Source organism: Rhamphochromis longiceps, linkage group LG5 (genome assembly GCF_057381845.1).
Source record: "Rhamphochromis longiceps isolate RC_006_pf linkage group LG5, R_longiceps_female_GT1.1, whole genome shotgun sequence".
Lineage (NCBI taxonomy): Eukaryota > Metazoa > Chordata > Actinopteri > Cichliformes > Cichlidae > Rhamphochromis > Rhamphochromis longiceps.
The window spans coordinates 13,436,256-13,456,566 of NC_140561.1; the positions used below are offsets into that span (position 1 = coordinate 13,436,256).

The 20,311-nt window shown below is 38.6% G+C and overlaps 1 protein-coding gene across 1 annotated transcript; it reads right to left on the reverse strand.

Moving 5' to 3' along the window:
• Window positions 1-1,960: 1,960 nt before the first annotated feature.
• Window positions 1,961-11,988, reverse strand: kbtbd8 (kelch repeat and BTB (POZ) domain containing 8). The gene is made up of 5 exons (XM_085405936.1): window positions 11,936-11,988; window positions 6,029-6,236; window positions 5,510-5,816; window positions 4,196-5,015; window positions 1,961-4,028 (listed from the first exon to the last, which is right to left on the reverse strand). Exons 1-5 carry the CDS (start codon window positions 11,949-11,951, stop codon window positions 3,565-3,567), a joined length of 1,815 nt encoding a protein of 604 aa, XP_085262062.1. The 5' UTR covers window positions 11,952-11,988; the 3' UTR covers window positions 1,961-3,564.
• Between the last annotated feature and the right edge of the window lie 8,323 nt (window positions 11,989-20,311).

Consider the following 20,311-nt stretch of genomic DNA (forward strand, 5'->3'; position numbering starts at 1 on the left):
GAAGATGGGTACATTATAGCCATAAAGGGATGGATATGGTTGGCAATAATACTCATGGAGGCTGTTGGTGTTTAAATTATGCTCAGTTGCAATAAGGGGCTCAGGATGTGCCAAAAATAAATAAATAAATAAATAAATAACCCTGACACCATTACACTACAAACAGCTGCCTGAACTGTTGATATGGGGCAAAAAGGATCCATGCATAGACCATGGACAGCAAACTCTAACCCTACCAAGTGTCACAGCACACAGCATAATCTTCCTGTTCTTAGCTGACAGGAGCGGTCTTCTGCTTTTCTAACCTATTTGCCTCAAGGTTTGACATGTTGTGCATTCAGAGATGCTCTTCTGCATACCTTGGGTCTAAAAACTGATCATTTAAGCTACTTTTTTATAATCCTATCAACTCAAAGAACACTAGGCATTCTCCTCTGACCTCTGGCATCAAGGCATCATCCAATAGTGGACACCTTCTCTTTGTTAGGCCATTTTCTGTAAACCCTATAGATGGTTATGCAGGAAAATCCCAGTATTTCAGTAGTTTGAAACACTGAAACAAACCTATCTGGCACCAACCATTGCACACGCTAAGCCATTAAAACCACCCTTCTTCCCCATTCTTATGCTCAGTTTAAAGTCCACCAGGTCTTCTAGACGATGTTTGCAAGTCTCAAAGTGTTAAACTACTGCCATGTGATTAGCTGAGCAGATAAGTTACATCTGTTCAACTGCTCACTAAGTGTCCAGTGAATGTAAATGACCTGGCATAGCTTTCCACTATCTGTGACACAGCAGCTACAGTATAAGTATCAGAGAAGTTCAAGGTAGGAAACATTTTTAGGATCAAAAATATCACAGTGGAACACAACAATATACAATTGAGGTCCAAAGGCCTCAGTCACTTGAAAGTTAAAAATAAACAGAATAAAAATAAAACATTTCACTTTTAATAGTTTTATTTTCAAATTATGTGCAAGGTGAATTTCACAGTTGAGCTCAACAACCACTATAACCTGAAACCCAAAAAAACCAAAAAAAAAAACCCAACAGAAAAATAAATGGATTAAAAAGACACAATGGAATAGCACCCATAGGTGATGCATGAAGATGACCAGAACGAGCTGTGTTTGGCCGCACAGGGCAGCCAACTCTTAGGAGAAAGCAGGTTTTATAGCTTTGTGTATTACATGACTGGTGTTTGAAATATGTTGTAACAATGCAGTTACTTCAACTGTAATGCTTAGTTTCAGTGAGATGTTCCAAAGATACTACTGTACTACGGGGTGGAGGGGGGCAAATCAAAATATATCACTCGTGCGGGTAATTTTTTTTTCCCCCTCAACAGAACAGGATTACTCTATTATAACTAAACAGATAATTATGTAAAGAAAAAACAAAACAGCCACTAGAGACAACAAAAAGAAATCACATCTATTTTTCAAGTTATAAAAGAAACTGAAGATAACTTTAAAAAACTGTGCAAGTACAGCAAATCTATAGTACAGTATATTACACATAACAAAAACAACTTAAATACAGTACTGGGTATCAGTAGAAATCCTGAGAGTTCTCCGTTCCTGGTTCGCAAATGGCTGTCTGTGGACAGTCGAGTGAAGCCCAGACCCACTCTGACCCTTTTTCGTGGGAAACATTGTTCAAGCTGGGTTGACTAGAAATCAGGTTAAAGTCAGTCAACAGTGAATCTTCTCTCGGAGAAGTTAATTATATCCTCAAGTCCTTAATGAATGCGACTTTTCCTGTATTAAATGCCAATGTAAATCTCTTAAGATGATTGCTATATGGTTGCTAAAATGTTTTCACTTAATAGGAGGGCACTCCTTGCTTAGATAAAATACACAAGAAATGTGTAGTGCAATGATGAAACAGGAACCTGCGTGAGGAAACTGACGGCACTAAAAATGTCACACTTTGACAGCAAACGCCCTCCAGTGGTGGCGTTCTTCTGTACAAGATTGTCAAAAAAAAAAACAAAAACAGAAAAAAGCACCAGCGCCAAAAGTTTGTATCCTCTGTGATGACGTGTAAAGACGGATTCATAGCTTTACGAGGGTGCTTCGTAAAGTTTGCAGTTAAGGACCGCTGAAGTGGCGAGTTATTCAGTGCAACGCTGAGTAAGACTTTTCAGATATTCTTCATCAGGAGGAACAGTTTTTGATTCTGATGCCCCTTTTTTTCTAGCTGCAGGCACATTGGCATCACAAAAGATCTCCACGAAAAATCCGCATCACTTCAGCCAACAGCCAAACAATCGTTATGGGTACTACTGATCTTCGCTAGCAGAGACGAGCACACAAAACAATTAATGCACTTTTAATAAGGTAATACAATGTAATATAGCCTAATCACAGTTCCAAGATTTATTGCTACCACAAAATCCGTTTCCAACTTCCACGACAACTATAGTAAGACCTCAAATGCTCTTTTGGCATTACGAGGAAGGCTATTGGAACCCTTTTTTTCAAGCGTTTAATAACCCGGTGTCAAAGAACAAACTCAGAGCTCAAACTCAGAGCAAACACTTGTTTATATCAACACAACGGCCTGAAATGTCCCTTTGCTCCTAATCAAAAATCTCTGAAGTTTCTGAGGTAAACCTGTTGGTCTGAATGAGCCACTTAGTGTTGCAACAAATTTGACTCCGTCCTTGTTTCTCCAATGTGGAGAGTGAATATTCTAACATTTCACTTAATGGATGCCAACTCAAAGCAGGAAAAAAAAAAGTCTGGAAGCCGCACATAGTGTATGTTTGACACACTGACACCTGTGGAGGAAGAGTGGGCAATAAAAAGTTACCATTTAACTTTCAACCTTTAAAAACACTAATGTCAATCACAAGCACACTTCAAATTAAAACTTGCATATGAAATAAACTGAAGAGAGGCATAAACGCAGAACAGGAAAAAAATCCACACAAACCTCAGAGCCAGCAATCTACTAATGACCTAAGGTACTCATCTTACCCGTATGAATATATCGTTTATATGACTATTTGTATATTTCTATATCTATATAGAGTTTCACTTTATGCTGACACATAGCATCCATATCTCCAGAGGCAACACCCTCAGTTCCATGCTTATCATTTGTAAAAATTCATACACACATTAATCAGCCACAACAGTAAAACCATTTACAGATAGCACTAATACAACCCAATCCACAGAGGCCCCACCCTGCAACTCAGGGGTTTTAACGTTGTGGCTGACTGGTGTATTTATGCACCTAACACAAAAATAGAACAACATGGCTCGACAACAAGCAAAAAAAAAAAAAATAGTATAATTGCACTTATGAGTCATTGTACGGTTTTGTTAAACAAGCCTCAGTGTGGGTAGTTGGTGCTTTCTTGAAGAAAAAAAAATACTGCAATCTTTAAAAGCACCCCCATTTTGATCATTTTAAACCAGAAGTTGAACAACTTAAGACTTAACCAAAAATGGTGCATGTGGTGCAAACCCAAGGTAACACCAGGCACAAGGCAGGCAGGACCACACTATCCCCCCTCTGCCTCAGAGATGGGGTCCACAAAATTCAAATACCTCAAAGCACTTTCTGGAGACACTGTGGATAAAGTTTAGCCACCACGCATTCAAAATGGCGGCCCAAATCCCAGAGGCGATCGGGTGTCTCATAGACTTTGGTCCATACATCTGCCTCATCGTCATACTGGTAAAGGGAGTTCTTCCTGCTAGTGCGAAACACATGCTCCTCCACCATGACTTGTGTAGCTCGTACAAACAGGTGTAGCTTGCCTTGCAGCAGCATGGCCTTGATATACGGGCTTGTGGCTTGGTCAAAGGGTAGATCTTTCTTGCGGCTCCATGTGTTCTTCTCAATGTCGTAGACCTCCACAGTAAAAGTACGCTGGTGGTTTCTGCAGATCCCAGCTATGTAGTAGATGCAGTTTTTATACAAGGCAGCCAGACCCTGACTCCGAGGGACACTCATTGGCGCCAGATGACTCCAATAGTCCTTACGGGGATCATAGCAGAAGAAATATTCACCTGTGCGAAACAAAGAGACAGAGTTATGATCAGATGCATTTAAATGGTTTTCATATGCAGTATGTCTGTTGTATTAATATCACTTTATTTACATATTTTGTACAGATAAAAACAAAAAAAAAACAAAACATAATTGCATAAGTTCCCCTGAGCACAGAAAGACTCACCTTGGAGGACGTAGATACGGTCTTTGTACTCTACAGCACTGTGAAACTCCATGGCCACTGGCATTGGACTGACTGCAGTCCAACAGTTGTCTCTGGCATCATAGCACTCTACTGATTTTAGTGCATTTCGCCCATCACCTTCATAAACACGGCCTCCCAGTGCATACAGCTTCCCGCAGCAGTGCACAAGCCTGCATCCAATTCGGGCTCTCAGAAGAGGTGCACGTGGAAGCCATCGGTTGCCTGCATGCTCGTACTGCCAGAAGTCACTCTCTGCTCGATGGTCTATGGACACCTCGCTGTTACTCGGACGGTACCCACCAGCAATGTAGATGTCATTTTCTGGGGACACCAAGATGCCAACCTCCCGGAGATCATTAGGTGGTTTGCAGAGTTTGAACACCCTTCCTGTCGCCGTGTCCAGACAAGGCACCGTCTGCTTCTTACCTGAGTGTTTATGAGCAGCATCAAAGCAGATGACCATCTCAGAAGCAGTCATACCCAGGCGCTGTGGACAACCATTTGTGCCAGTGAGGCGAGCTTTGGCCTCAGCAGAGTCTGTTGAAAGGGAGAGGGCGCAAGCAAAGGGGGGAGGTATCCGATTGAGAAAGGCCTCATCCAGCAAGGGCAGACGGATACACTGGGAAAAAACCTCAGCTAGATGAGTTTCACGGCCAGACAGATCATGCTCTAGCCAGCGGACAATGCTCTCATAGACATGCTCTTCCTTTTCCACATTGAGGTCATCATTATTCAAAATGCTGACCAACTGCTCCTTGGTCATCTGGAGGAACTCTTGCTCCCGTGATACACACAAGAACTAAAACAAAAGAAGTTTTAGAGTTTCAGTTCAGACATTACAAAGTTCGATGTCAATGTTGTTGACTGCCACTGTTCCAACAAAAATAAGACATTTGCCAAAAGCAGGAACTGTGTCACATTAAGTCTTTAAGCTCTTGATGAAGACCTGAAAGACTATAAAACAGTACTCTAAATTATTTATCAATTCCCCTGGCCACTAAACAAGGAATACATAAAAGTAGAAAAAGCCATAAACACAAAAAAGAAATAAAAAAAATTATATCAGTCGTCTACCAAATTATCATTACATATTAGTACCAACCAAGAAATTTAACACTCAGTACATCCTTAGTTTTTTGGCAGCCAAATGTCCTGGTCATAAAGAAAGCAGAACTACAAAAGTAGATACCACAACATGTCTAAAAATTGTGGTATAAAATAGCTGAAGGCATTCATTACATCACAGTCCAAAAGTAACGGTTAATAACCAATTTAGGCTTATGTTCAACTGACCTTCTTGCGGATATAATCCTGTGAGCGTTCCCTCAGTTCCTGGTGCCCATATGCATCAGCAAACATAAAGACTCCTATACAGTTCTGAGGGTCAAGTCGGCTGATCATGAACTGGGCACACTGGTCCTGCAGGGCAGGAATCTGGAAAATGCTGGCTGCAGTGAATAGGGCCTGGACATTAGACTCAGAGAGCGAGACCCTGGATGTGTAGGCATAATCTAGGACAAGGTGCATGGATTCAGATTCCACGCCAACAATTCGAACCTCACGCTGACTGCTCTCTGTAAGGCCACTGGTGAACATGGACCTAGAGGAACATTTGAAAAAACACAAATTATTTTATGATTATTATAAATTCTCATCTTAAAAACTGAGAAAGTTTATCAGAAAATCGTATTTTCTAGACAACCTCTAGTCAAAATGACAGTGAAACCAAGAAAGAAAGCAACTAATAAATATTTGTAAACAAACACGTACAAATGAAGGACATAGGCACATATGCAGTGCTGAATTTCCTACCTAAAATATGGGCTGATTGCAGCAAGAACATTTCTGTGGCATGAGAAAGTCTTGCCATGGTCCACTTCTACAACGATGTCTGTGAGCTGTGCTTCATCGTACAAGGCTTTGAGCTGCTGCAGGATGTTACAAGCATGAACAGCATCTACCCCATTGTAGTTGGTGATTGGAAGCGTCCCATTTTGTACTTGTAACAGCTTCCCTACCTCTGAACAAGAGCAGAAACAGAAAAAAATATTATTATCATCTCACTTTAATTTTTTCAGTCAACTCTAAACACATGTATAACTGACATGAAAACACAAAATGCTTCATGTATATACCAAAGAGCCCCAAAAATTAAGGAAATGCTGCAGAAAAAAAAACTGCCTCACAGACACTCTAGATATGCAAGCTCTAGTTTGCTACAAACAAATATCACATGCAGTATGCCAACAAAATATACTGTAAGAGAAGAATAAAGACAGTGCACGAGGTATGAGTATTTAAAGCACTTTAATCTCAGTATCTTTAGTTGTTTTGACGAATGCAAAGTGTCAATTTTGAGAATGAATCAGAAAAGAAAAAAAAACCCAGATCCCTTTGACTGAGTTAGCATAAGACATAGGTCAGGTCAGGTCCAGAGGATGTCTAATGACAGGTACCTGAGGTTACCTGGGGACACAAGATCAGGAGAGTTGTAAACAGGTTGCAAAACCACACATAATCACATAATAATGATAATTACTAAATTCTTTAAACAGTAATACAGCGTACATAGTCAACAGTGCTCTGGTTTAAACACTCATTTATGTAGAAACATTTTTTAAATTAAAAATTAATAGATTATTACAGAAGAAAGGACTTAAATATGATGTTAACATACCTGACAATAGCAGCCACAGCTTCTGATCTGGAGCTACCAATTCTTCTGAAGTTTTTGTTTAGCTGCCAGTGTAGAGCTCTGTACCATTTGCCTATTCAGTTTATACAATGTGCATTTTTAATACTTAACTGCTATATAGTCATTTGGAAGAACATCAATACCAACAGTACCGTCTTCAGCCCATCCAGCTGACACACAATTTTACAAACCAGCTGCAGACAAGCAGCCATGCTTCCCTCATTAGCGGCTGAACACATGAAAAACGCGAGTATGTCTGTGGTCTGGAGGTATTATAAAGTTGATGACAACAACATTGCCATTGTGAGATATGTAAACTTGGAAAAGCGACCCACTTCAGTACTGGAAAGAACATGCTAATCAGCTTCCCAGTATCGACCCAGTTGCAACCCAGTATCTCATGCCCCCTTTAGCTCTGTGGACAGTGAGAGCCTTTTTAGTGCCGTTGCAAACGTCCTTGATGAGAACAGAAACAGGCTCAAACCTGACAAGGTAGAGATATTAGTTTTCATTAAGAGAAACATACTATATTTTCTGCGAAACTTACTACTGTGATGACAGTAAGAGTTAGGAGTGCAGTTCCTAAAAGCACATTACTGGCTTTGCAAACACTGTGGATCTTTTATTTTTTTATTTGTTTACATGCCTGCCGGATATTTTAAGTTGAGGTGCTATTTGTTTTTATATTAGACTTTTTTTTTATATTTACTGTGCACTAAAGTCCATAAGTGAAGAATTTATTTTATTTATTACTTGATTGTTCAAGCTACCTCACAAAAGTGCTGTGTTTGTTAACAGAGCTGTTAAATGTTAAAATAAGGTGAATTAAATAAAAAAATGAGGAACATCCAGGATCTGTTTGTTCGCTCTTCTTTATTCTTTTTTTTATGTATTATAGAAGTATCGGATCGGGACTCGGTATAGGTAGACACTTAAAATCAAATGACTCGGACTCTGACTCTATGGCAAAAAAACATGATCGGGACATCCCTAACATGAACAGTAGTTTAATCTTCACAACACTGAACATCTCTTAAGATAAATGTTAAGAGGTAATTTAAGTTCCCATCAGCAACATCAAAGTATTAAACATTTATCATGAATATTAACCTTGTAGCCACACACATCACCACTAACTATTAGCATTTACATAAGAAAGGCACTAGCTGTGCGTTAAGTTATCATTAAGGTAATGGCTAGCGAATATGACTAATAATAAAAAGATAACATTAATGTAGCAGGTAAGCAGCAAATGTAATCAGTCCTGCTCATGTGTAATGTTATAATAGGCAGTGTTAGTTAAAGGTGTCTATATAAAGTGTATATAGGCAGTGTGAAGTGTTTGAACTGTTTCTGCAGCTAGACAGCAACAGCAGCAGTTAGAACCTAGCAGACTAACTCTACTTGATCAGCAACAAAAATATAGTGCCAAGTCAAAAGAAGCAAAGCACAATTTCAGACAATCTTAAAATATCTGTCATATTTTATTGTGGGGTTTTTGCACTAAGTTCAATAATATAGAAACAGTGTTATCACTGATGTTACAGTTTGTATTGTTGTCAGTTTTTTCATTTCATTTTCTTTCTCCACTGGCATTGAAGATGGGATTTTCTTAGACAGTGCTATTGAGTTTGAATTTCTAGTATCATAACTACTCTATAAAGCACACAGCCTCTAACCCACTGCCTAAGAGATTTCAAAATATCTGAATTTCCTTAGTGTTAGAGCTGGGCGATAGAACGATAACGATATGTATCGCGATATAACTTTTACTCGATAGAGAAATTAAGCTATCGCGATAGACCTCGCCGCTCTTGTCCTCAAAAAAAAAAAAAAAAAAAAAAAAAAAAGGTCAGCCAATCCAAATTAAGTAGCACAGAGCCGAACCAATCACAGCCGCAGCGTCACGTCGCGTGACTTGTTACGTACAGCACAAGTGCCAAGCCCCACATGTGTATTTGTTTGGGAAGCAGCCAGCGGGTAATGGAGCCAGCGGGTAATGGAGGAAATGAGTGTGCCGACTAGAAAAATCAACCGAGCATGACCGAAGAGAAAACAGATGATGGTTCCAACGCCGGAGAGATTGTCAAACGGAAGAGCCATAGAAGTTCCGTAGTGTGAAGGTATTTCGGCTATTTCAAGTCTGACAAAAAACAGAGTAGCGTGCACTGTAAATTGTGCCGAAAGCAAGTCTGGAAATACAATAAACTGGTGCATGCGTCACACTGTGCGCCACGTTATTGTTTCGGTGAAATGAATTTCTACAATAGTGTTACTGTTAATTCTACTCTCTGCAGTGTTTAAATGCTTACATATACACACAGTTACTGTCCGTCCACACATACGACTCGGTTCTGCTTCTATGCCCCAGCTTTGTTTACTTTTTCCCACCGAGGCTTCTAGACTTCTGATTGGCCAACATTTCTGCACGGTTAGGAATCTAGCGCCACCTGCTGCTTTGGCATGTTCATAGCAGCGTTTTCCTTCATTTCTGCCTTTATGTGTGGACGGGATTATTTTTTAAAAACGAAAACGGAAAATCTCCGTTTTCAAAAATACCCGTGTACGTGTGGACGTAGCCTCAGTCTCTGACTGGAAGCGCTAATTCGTCATTCGGCTTTTGTCAGACTAAAGTAACTGTTAAAACTGTTTGAAAAGCTCAGCTATACAACAAGGAGAGATTGAGAATTTCCTTTTAGTTCTCAGTTTATTTGATATTGACAAAAGTTAGTCAGTTTTGTCTGTTCTTCTGTAAAACAAACTAAGATTTATTTTTAGAATTAATATTTTGTTTCTAAGTGGAATTGACAATTTAGTCTGTTTTGTTTGTTCTATTTTGAAACTTAAACGCTTTAGCAGCTGCCTTTTGTGTAGTTTGCAATATTTGCCTTTATTTATCTGAAAAAGTCTCATGTTCCTTAAGTACATCTACCCTGTTGAACTTATTATGGGAAATAAATATTTAAATAAAAACAAGCTGCTGATTATTTCACATTTTACTTGTGAGCAACGGCACATTTAAATCTTACAAATATAGTTATTTGGCTTATATCGTGATAGATATCGTTATCGCCTGAAATGAAAAAAAAACATATCGTGATATGAAAAAATCTCATATCGCCCAGCTCTACTTAGTGTAGATGACTAGAGTGTAAATACAAGAGTTTCTGTGATTTTACTCAATCCCTATGTTTCACAAACTTTTAAGCAACACTTACTTGGAGATTATTTTAGACATTGTAGGTAAATATTGTTACTTTTCTAACATAAAAATCTTCAAAAGAAATACAAAACCTTCTAATTATTTTATATTATAAAGCAATTTCCAGCTGCTCCCTTGTCACAGGGGGCCACCAAAGTGGGTAGCTTCACATGTTTCTAAGCTGGATGCCCTTCCGGCCCCCAAGGGGATTTATGCCTCCTTCTGGGATTAAACTGAGGATCTTTTACTTGTGCTATGATATACATGATATGATATACAGTTTTATTTTGGATTTTAAAGACATTCAAATATATAAGGAAATAAACTCAAATGACAAAGAAATGTGCATTACATGAAATAAAAATTAATCAAAGCCCAAACTGGAGTACAAAGAAGTATGCACATGCTTATGCGTACCCCATGTTCAACACTGCCAATTTAGCAGGATCATCATTGTGGTACCCTCATATACATGCATACACTTGACCCACATTCATATTAGCATAAATATGAACCAATACATCTTTATACAAACATTAATTACATATTATTTAAAAAAAAAAAAAGTCAACTGAATAAAGCTTGAACATTGCAGTTGTTCCATAAATGAAAATACAAAAAACAGCAAAACTGAGGGATAGTTTTTGTTAGGTAAATCTCTAAACCACTATACTATGGAGCCACACATTCTTTTTATAGTGTAATAACATAAATAAAGTGTGGAGTGTGTGAAAACCTGATGACCAAATTTTAAGGATGTATGCCACCTGGATTAAAGGTCCAGATATAATGACTGATACAGCTGTATAAATATAACTATTTCCTGCGCTATATTTGCTTGTTTCTAAACTTGTACCGAGAGATTGTTCCCTTTCTCTTATACTGAATGAAAGCAGCAGGACAATACATGAGCCTAGAAACTCGTGAGTACAGCAGTGCTGCCCTTATAAGCGTACACAAAGTGAACGTCTTTCTTATCACATGTGTTATATCAAGTTATAAAAGTGGCACACCAACTTTATGACTGCTGTAAAGCTTCACTTTGACTTATACGGTATACAAACTTACAACAAATGTCTCGGGTTGTGCAATGCTGACAGGACAAAGACTCTCGGTGGGTAAATAGAAAACTACTATCACACCAGGTGGTAGCTAGCTTGCTAACATCTCTCATCGCTGCCCTGTGCCTGCAGTAACGGTCTGGTTAGCTAATAAGACTGAAAACAAACTTGAAGAATAGACACTAATGAAGAGCGACGCTGTACACAACTTCGCCTGAATGCTTGTGTTTCATAAAATACAGTAATGCTCGCGGTTGGCTTAGCTAGTTGAGGAGCAAGCTTAACTTTTAGCAGACAGCTAGACACCAAGCTAATGCTAGCAAAGCTTTCTTTGACACAACATTGCGAGATATAAATGGCGACAAAAATCTGAAGTGTTTTAAGTGTTGACGTCTTCATCTTATAGAAGCATAAGAGTGTGTAGCGCAATGTCTAGTGTATTCGTTTGATGACTATAGCCATTACTACAACTTGTCTAACCTTTGTCTCTTGTCATAAACAAGTGTTTACACAGTCAGCTGTGGCAGCGAGCTAACCGGCCGAAAGTTAGCCACACAGCTAACGTTAGCTACATAGCCGGGCTAACGACAGCCAACAGTTTTGAGGAGTCGTTTAGAACCTGACCTTATTTAATGAAACTGCAACATGTCAAGACCCCTTCGTTTAATCTGTAAAGCTACGCCTGGTGAACACATAAACTTACATATTCTAACTTTAAAAAGCAATATTTAAGTACACAAAACAATGAAGATTTTGCTAACCTCCACTGGCAGCCATTCTCTCCAGTCTGTCTCAGAGCAGACCGACAGAAACGTCAAATGAGTGCAGAGCGGAGCCCCGGAAACAAGGAACAGCCAATCGCAAGAGGAGAACGGATCTCAGAGCCAATCATTTTCCTTTTTTCTGAAATAGGAAAAAGTTAATACTGCATGGATAAATTACACACAGGGCACTCGGTTAGAGCCAACCAAAAGAAGTCAAATCAGCAGTATCTAAACAGGTGCATCCAAAGCAGAGGTTGTTTTCATATATTGGTGGGAACAGTGGAGGTAGACATAAGTTCACCTGCAGGCAAAAGGCTAACTGCACATGGGGATAAACACATTACAGTAGCGTCTTATTCTACAATGTACAACATGCTTTTTTGGTTTGCAGAAGAGTGCTGTTATTGATTTATAGCGCTGAAATGAAAGCTATTTAGACTTTATATAAATAGTGCAACATGAACGCTGAAAAAATAGATGAGTATTTTTTCAGTGTAATATAATAAGAAAAAACATTGCATGCCATATAAAAATATTGTACGCATCAATTATATTATATCGACATAGATTAATATTGCTGGAAAATATATTTTTAAATAGCAAAGATAATAATGCATTTTACTATAACAAGTGTAGGCAAAAGACTCCACATTCTTGACAACCATGTGGTGACACATGTTAAGAGCCATAACCAAGATGTTTTGTGGATTGTGGCATCCTTGCATTTAGCCAGCAGGATGGACACATTTATGTTATGTTCCAATGCAGATCTTGTAGTAACATATGCCATAGGAGGCAAATGTTCAAATCAGCGTGACAGCGTATATTTTGAAGGTTAATCAACATTCATTGTGACTGCATGCCTAATTCTAGACATATGATCTGTTTCTAGTACTTCAATATCTTGGGGGAAAAGTCTAAACACCAATGAAACACCCTACAATCCAGTGTTGCATTACCTTTATTGTCTTAATAAATAGTAAATCTGCTGTTAAATTGCATGTCAGTGATGGGGGCCACACGACTTTGTTAGTAGATAATCCCTTGCACCTCACATGCAACCCTATGTAAAATACATTATCAGTAACAAATACTTTGTTACTGTACAGAGCAGTATCTGTACTTAACATAAGGTTTGTTTCTGACCAGCTTTTTTACTTCCTTCGTTTTTAGACAAATATCTCCTTTCTACTCCTTACATTTTCATTACTTGTTTATTACTGTAGGTTAAAGACATTTGTGGGCAGTTATTATTTCATGTCACTGCACACCTTCAAGTTGATTTGAATCTGAACAGAGGGAACAATAACACACAGAAGACAATTTCTGGTGTATCTATCACCAGTTATCAGGATTTGTGATATGGTAACTATAAAATAAAGAAATGTCCTGTTTTGCAAGTTCCCTTATGATCTGCAGCATAGCACCTACTCTGTGTTTGATACTTAATCAATCTAATCCAGTCCTTTGTGGCCACTTAAAATATGTTTATAGAGCTGTGATGTTAAACAAATTTCCCACGTGTGGGACTAATAAAGGTTATCTTATCTTATCTTATCTTATATTTGTTGCCATTTCTGCTGCCCTCTTTTTCCTCTTACCGGGATACGTAAAGGATATTTAAAAGTCAAAAATTGATTGCAAATTCTACTTTGTGATACGAATAATCTTTCATTGATTTCAAATGCAGATTTCAAACAGGTAAACAAATATAAAAAACACACACAAACTGTCTTTCTGTGCAGTTTCTAACTAAATGTATAGTTGCTGTAACTTCACTCACAGATGGAGATGGGGTTGAAAGAAAGACACGACAGGAGAAGAAGAAGAGATTGTTATTAAAGGGTAAGACTGCTCAGTGACATTTGATAGTCTAGAAGGTTAAAGCTTCTGTAATGTGCCATTTTTTGGATGTTGGATCTATACCTGATGTGCTGCTGGATTTCTATTTCATATTGTGAAATATCTTGCAAAACAAAGTGAAGTGTACCTTATCCAAGAGTAGCAGAAATCCAATTAAATTTAAGGCGATGATGCTGATTATACCAGCTTGATACTGCTGGTAGCTGCGGCAACATAACATATTTTTATGTCTGGTTAAATTGACAAAAGCAGTGAATCTCAGAGCAGCAACAACATAAGTCAGCATCACAAGTCACAGCCTGTACACAAACTGTACAGGCGCTCACAATGCCAATCTTAGGAACCTGCTGACTCACTTTAACCTGTGACTGTACAAATTTTTCTGTTCAATGCATTTTTAAAAAATTCTCTTGGTTTTTCTCTGCTTATGTTCAGCATACATTGATTTGATTCATTAGAATTAGAATTTTAGTTGAAATACTTCCCATGTATTAATATTATTTTATTAATATGACACAAGGTTTAGTCTGCTTTGCAGAGAAAAACACCTGGTAGAAACGTCCTCAAAGAGCTACTTTTTACTTTTACATTCGAGTACATTTCAGTGTCTATACTTTACTGAAGTGACAAATATTTGTACTTTTGCTACCTCTGTACGTAAGTTAACATTCATGTTAAATTATCTTATTTTACCAATTTTGGGAAGGTGCTCCTGCTGCTGGCCTGGATTGAGCCAAAGACTGATTGTATCCTCTGTGAAATCCCTGGTTCACGCCAAGGCCATATGCTTCCATGTGTGAAACCTTCTAAAATAATGACTTCTATTTATGGTTAACCTGCCTTTGCCTTATGTGCTGTCTCTTGGCCTCAGTGAAATGATGCCGACCATTCTTGTTACTGTGTGTACGTGTTCTAAGCACAGTTTAGAGCTCAGTACTCAGTATTTCTCATGTATTTAAATAGCCAAGAAACATGGCTGCCGGGTCAGAGAAACAGGTGCTCACGATGTCACAAAAGCATGATGATGAAATGGCTTCAGGTTATTGCCACAGTTGTCCTCATACACCGCACTCAGTCAGTAACTGCAGAGTCCCAACACCTTGTAAATGATGCTCTAGGAACTTCTTCAAGATCTTTATCTGTCCTGAAAATGTTCTCCAGCTATTTTTTTGAGCATGTCCTTCGTGGTTGCCAGGTGCTGAAGAACTTGCAGGAAAGCTAACTGTATGTGAAACAGTGGAAATGTTGTGCTGTCGGTCAGTTACTACATCACACCTTGGGAGCAGGTAATTGTTAGGTTGAGGTTCATGAGCTTCATCTCCTCCAAAAAACACCACCACTGCCCTGTAGACATCCAACCAGCTAATGAAGGCTGCTCCCCTACACCCTGAGGTGCAGGCAGGACTCTCCCAACACTCAACCACTAACTAAAAGCTACATCTTTGCTCATTTTACTTTCTTTTCATTTGCTTTCTGAGAGCAGAAGGTCCTTCAGTGGGTCCACCTCTCATTGCTCTAAGGCCAGACACACAAACCCATACCTCAGCAGCCTGCTCTCATCGCACCCCCCACTCGCTGACCCATTTTTACCCTTTGACATTTCCTGCTCACACATGGTCACATGTACTTTGTTCCCACTCTCCATCTCATCTTCACTCCTATAACTTTGAGTGCTGAAAGGCTGTGAAAGGCTGGAAGAAAACTACATACAGATTCATGGATAGGTTATCTTACCATTTCCTAGTCTGCATGCAGTACACATTCACATCTGAATGCCACTTGAGTTCAAGACATACATTTCAAGCACTTTGACACATTGAAAAATACATTGTCATTGTCAGATTCTGTACATTGTCTTCTTTTAGATGTGGTCATTGAGCTTAACATTGAGGGAAAGAAGGCCCTTTTCACTTTCTTACTACTCTTGTCCAGTCGTCTATCAGCCTGTTCTGTCTGTGTCCCTTTTTTTTCAGTTCGCCCCTCCTTCCCATCTCCACCTCATTCAGGTTGTAGAGAGGATCACAATCACAGTCTCCGTCAGACATCTGCTTTCTCTTCTTCACCAGCATCAGTGGCTAGACTCCAGGGGAGCCCTTCACCTATCGCTATCAAAATAGTTCAGTTCTCCTCGTTCGTATACCTGTAATACATTTGTTCTGCTTTCATCCAAATAATATCTCCTTATTGAAATTCACATTTCTCAGTTTAACACATCAAACGAGCCTTATCGCAGCGCTTCATTTCTGCAGGACACACGTGTTAGAGCAACAGGACTGTGTTGCTTGAATGGCTTGGCAAACTATGTGTACTGTGGTTGATGTTTTTAAAGTGGGGTAAATTGAGTTTTAATTCAGTCTGGCATGTTTACGCTTATCCTTGAAAAACCAGGTGAAGGTTTGATTAGCAATGACAGTAGATGAAAAATGTCTTCGTGCCATAGCAAGTTTATATATATATATATATATATATATATATATATATATATATATATATATATATATATATATATATATATATATATATATATATATATATATATATACATATATATATATACATATATATATATACATATATATATATATATATATATATATATATATACATATATATATATATATATATATATATATATATATATATATATATATATATATATATATATATATATGTATATTTACACTTGAATTTTATTTAATATGTGTTTATCTATACTTTTGTTGTCTAATTGGCATGTTTTTTATTATTAAATCACTTTAAAATAGTGATTTTCTATGAGAAAGATGGGTATATTTGTTGCCACAATCCTATCCTTCTCTGTTTGTATTCACCCCACACACACACACACACACACACACACACACACACACACACACACACACACACACACACACACACACACCACCACCCCCCACCCACTTTTCACCTCATTTTTTAATCAGATAAATGAGGCTTGATGGCAGAAAATAAAACAAACGTTCAGCCTCACGCTGAGATTTAAGTCTCTATTAATTTATAATGTTGGCCAATTTTTAAGCCTTTTAATTCCGACATTGTGTTAAAGGGTTCAGATCGATACTGTGGCATTACTTACTGATTTATGGCTAAGGGTGCTGTGTTAACATAAACCAAAATAAATATGTTCTTGGGGAAACAACCATTTTTCTCCTGCAAATAAAGTCAAACTTGACTATTTCATTGCACTCTCTATTATTATGTTGATTACATCTTTCATGCTCTTCTCATGCTGTCAGCAATAATGAGGCAAAGCCCTGGGTGGCCGTGGCAGTTGATAATTTGCTGTCTGTCTGAGCTGAGATGGGACTTTGCTGCAGTGGGTCATTTGGCATTCATGTGACAGCACCTGCAACCTCAAAAGAAATAGAGTAATTACTCTGTACTGAAAACTGTGATTGCCATGTAATCCCCATAATTGACATACTGTCTTTTAATCACTACTGCTTTTATGAATGGATTTACGCCCCCAATAGCGTAGTGGTTAACACAAGCGAACAGTCACTGGTTTGATTCCAGTCAGAGATACAAATCCTATTTGGAGTTGTGCCAGTGCAAAATGCTGACAAATCAAACATCAGAACGACCGGTTGTGGCAAGGGAGGAGTTGAAAGTAACCTTTACTAGTAAATTTATAAGAAAATCTCTCTTTTATGATTATTGCTGAAAGTTCAACAGAAATTGTATCAGTTAATTAAAGCAAATAATTAACCTCCAGTCTGTGGGAAGTGACATTTCAAATCCTTCCATTCTCTGGTTTTAACCTTTGAATAAAAAGACCCCAAAAACCTCTCTTCGATACGTTTTGCTATCATTTAAGCAACTTTAAGTGATACTATAGCTTCACTCAGCATTTCCATATAAGCTGACACTTCAGCTTATATGAAGTGTTGGCTTATATGGAAGTACTGTGTTAGTACTCCTATCACTGTTGGCCTTGCCAACTTATTTTATTTTATTTTATTTACAACTTTTTTCATATTTTCATGATTCTGTTAATAAATGACAAACTGGTAATTTATGAACCTGCAGTTAACCTGCAATTAAATGATAATTAATGTTGTTGACTAACAGAAATTATTTTGGAAACTAACTGTAAAACATGGCACGGATGCTAAAGGCCCTCTTAGAAGAAGAAGACTTGACACGTTAATGATGACATCACTGGGTTTGATCCCTTTTTGCCTTCAGAACTGCTTTAAACCATCATGGCATTCATTCAATCAGGTTCCTCTAAACATTCTCAGAGATTTTAGTCCATGATGACATGATAGCATCACACAGTTACAGTAGAGTAGTCTGCCACACACGCATGTTTTGAATCTTTTTTTCCACTACATCGCATTGATCGATCCTCTATTGGAATTTGAGTCCAGTGAACTGATGGCGATGCTGAAGAAACCAGTTTCAGATGACTTTACCGTTGTGACATGGTGTGTTATCCTGGTAGAAGCAGCCACCAGAAGATTGTACACTGTGGCCATAATGGAATGGATATGGTCAGCAACAACACTTAGACCAGGCCTTGTTTCTCCACTCCTTCATGGTCTGGTTTTTGTGGCCACATGCAAATTCCAGCCACAGCTGACAAGGGCAGCACCTGGTGCGGTCTTCTGCTGCTGTAGCCGATCTGATTGAAGGTTCAGCCTATTGTGCATTCTGGATTGCATGGTTGTAAAAAGTATTTGAATTAAGGTTGTTGTTCTGATCTCTGACCTCAACAGGGCAGTTTCACACAGACAGCGGATGCTCAATGCTCACTGAATATTTTCTCTTGTAAACCCTGTTCAAAGCCACTTAAATCACCGTTCTTTCCCATTCTGATGCTCGGCTGAATTCCAGCATGTCATCTTGATTTTGTCTACATATCTAAATGCACTGAACTGTTGCTATTAGACATTTGTGTTAAAGAGCAGTTGAACAGATGTACCAAGTAAAGTTTGAGTGTAGCGTCTTTCTCTTTCAGTTGTAACGTTTAGCATTAAAACTGAATTTGTTTTCCAGAGAGTTTAGCATTTTCTAGGCAATGCAGAGTGTTTGTACAGTCACACATTTTCGATCATCCCTGAAATTGAGCAATGAGAAGGTGAGCTGCCGTCTCTTAGCTTAACTTTGAGAATTTCCATGGGTGGCGTGTAGGTAAGATTGCTCTATATTTGCCATGCAGTACAAATCAAATATTCAGGGAATTTAAAAGAAGGGGAAACACATGAATCTTACAGTTGTTTCATTACAAACCAAAACTGCTGACCTGAATCATTATTCACATCCACTGTGGATGTGATTTTGATATCAGACCTTTGATGTGTATAATTTTTTTGATAAAAATAGTTCTACACAGAAACCATACAGTCAAAACCGACATTATTAAACACTAGTTAACAGTACTCCTGCATGGATTAACCTCCGAGCATTCTTTTCATACAGCTTATGATTGGTAGGTAGGACTTTGTTCCAGTGCCGTCATCAGTGCTGTGCAGGCTGGAAATGCACCCTAATGCTGCGTAACACTGTAAAATGACAGAAGAGGAGACAAATAAAAGTACAACTGCAATCTTAGCAATCGATTTCACATTTTTTTTCCAATTTCTTTCCATTCAGCCACAGTGCAGCTTGTGAAATTGGGCCCGGCTACTGTTGAATCAGAGGAAAAAGGCTTCCTGGGTTTGCAGTTATTTGATGATAGCTCTCGTTTCTGATTACCTCCACCGCCCGCCCATAGATGTCCTTTTTGGATACATTGAAACTGTTCACCCGCTACTCTTTCGACTTTCTCCCCATCTTGTGCCGCATTTTCTGGTAACAGCACTCTTAACAATGCACACTATATTATTATAGTGTGCATTTACAACACGGCACAGATTATGCCCAGCAAATGACAGTAAAGGAGGTGTTTCAAGGGAATACACAGGGTTACAACTGTTTTTTCTGTCTCATGCTTATCAACTATCTGCTGGTTCTAAGTGAGGTAAATGCACATATCTGAGTTTATTATATCAGCAGTTAATCATGTTAGCGAGTGTCTATAGAATTTGTCAACAATTTGGGGAGGATTAAATTGCAGAACAAACAAAAAGGAGACAAGATGGAATGCATGAGGAAGATGAGGCAGGGGGTGTAATTGCAGTTTAAATGTGTGTTTTTGTCAGAAATGGAGGTAATGGGTTATTATATCCCTCTGGAGGCCTGCAGTGGAAAATGCCTGCAGATGTTGTGAAGGGCCATGGGCTCCCCCACCACGCCACTCAGGAGGAGACAAATAGGAGCACAATGGGAGGCTGCTGTAAATACAGAGTTGGAGGTCCGTCTCCATCTTTATAAAGTCCCTTTCTTCCTCTTTTTCTCAGACTTTCTTTCTCAGCAATCCCCACCTGAGTAGCTGATGAGCAGATGGTCTGAGTTTCCCCAAAAGCACCTTAATTTCCAAACAATCCCACTATAGCAACTCAAAGTGCTGACAGAGATCTTTGTTAATGGTTGTTGTTTAGCGGTGTA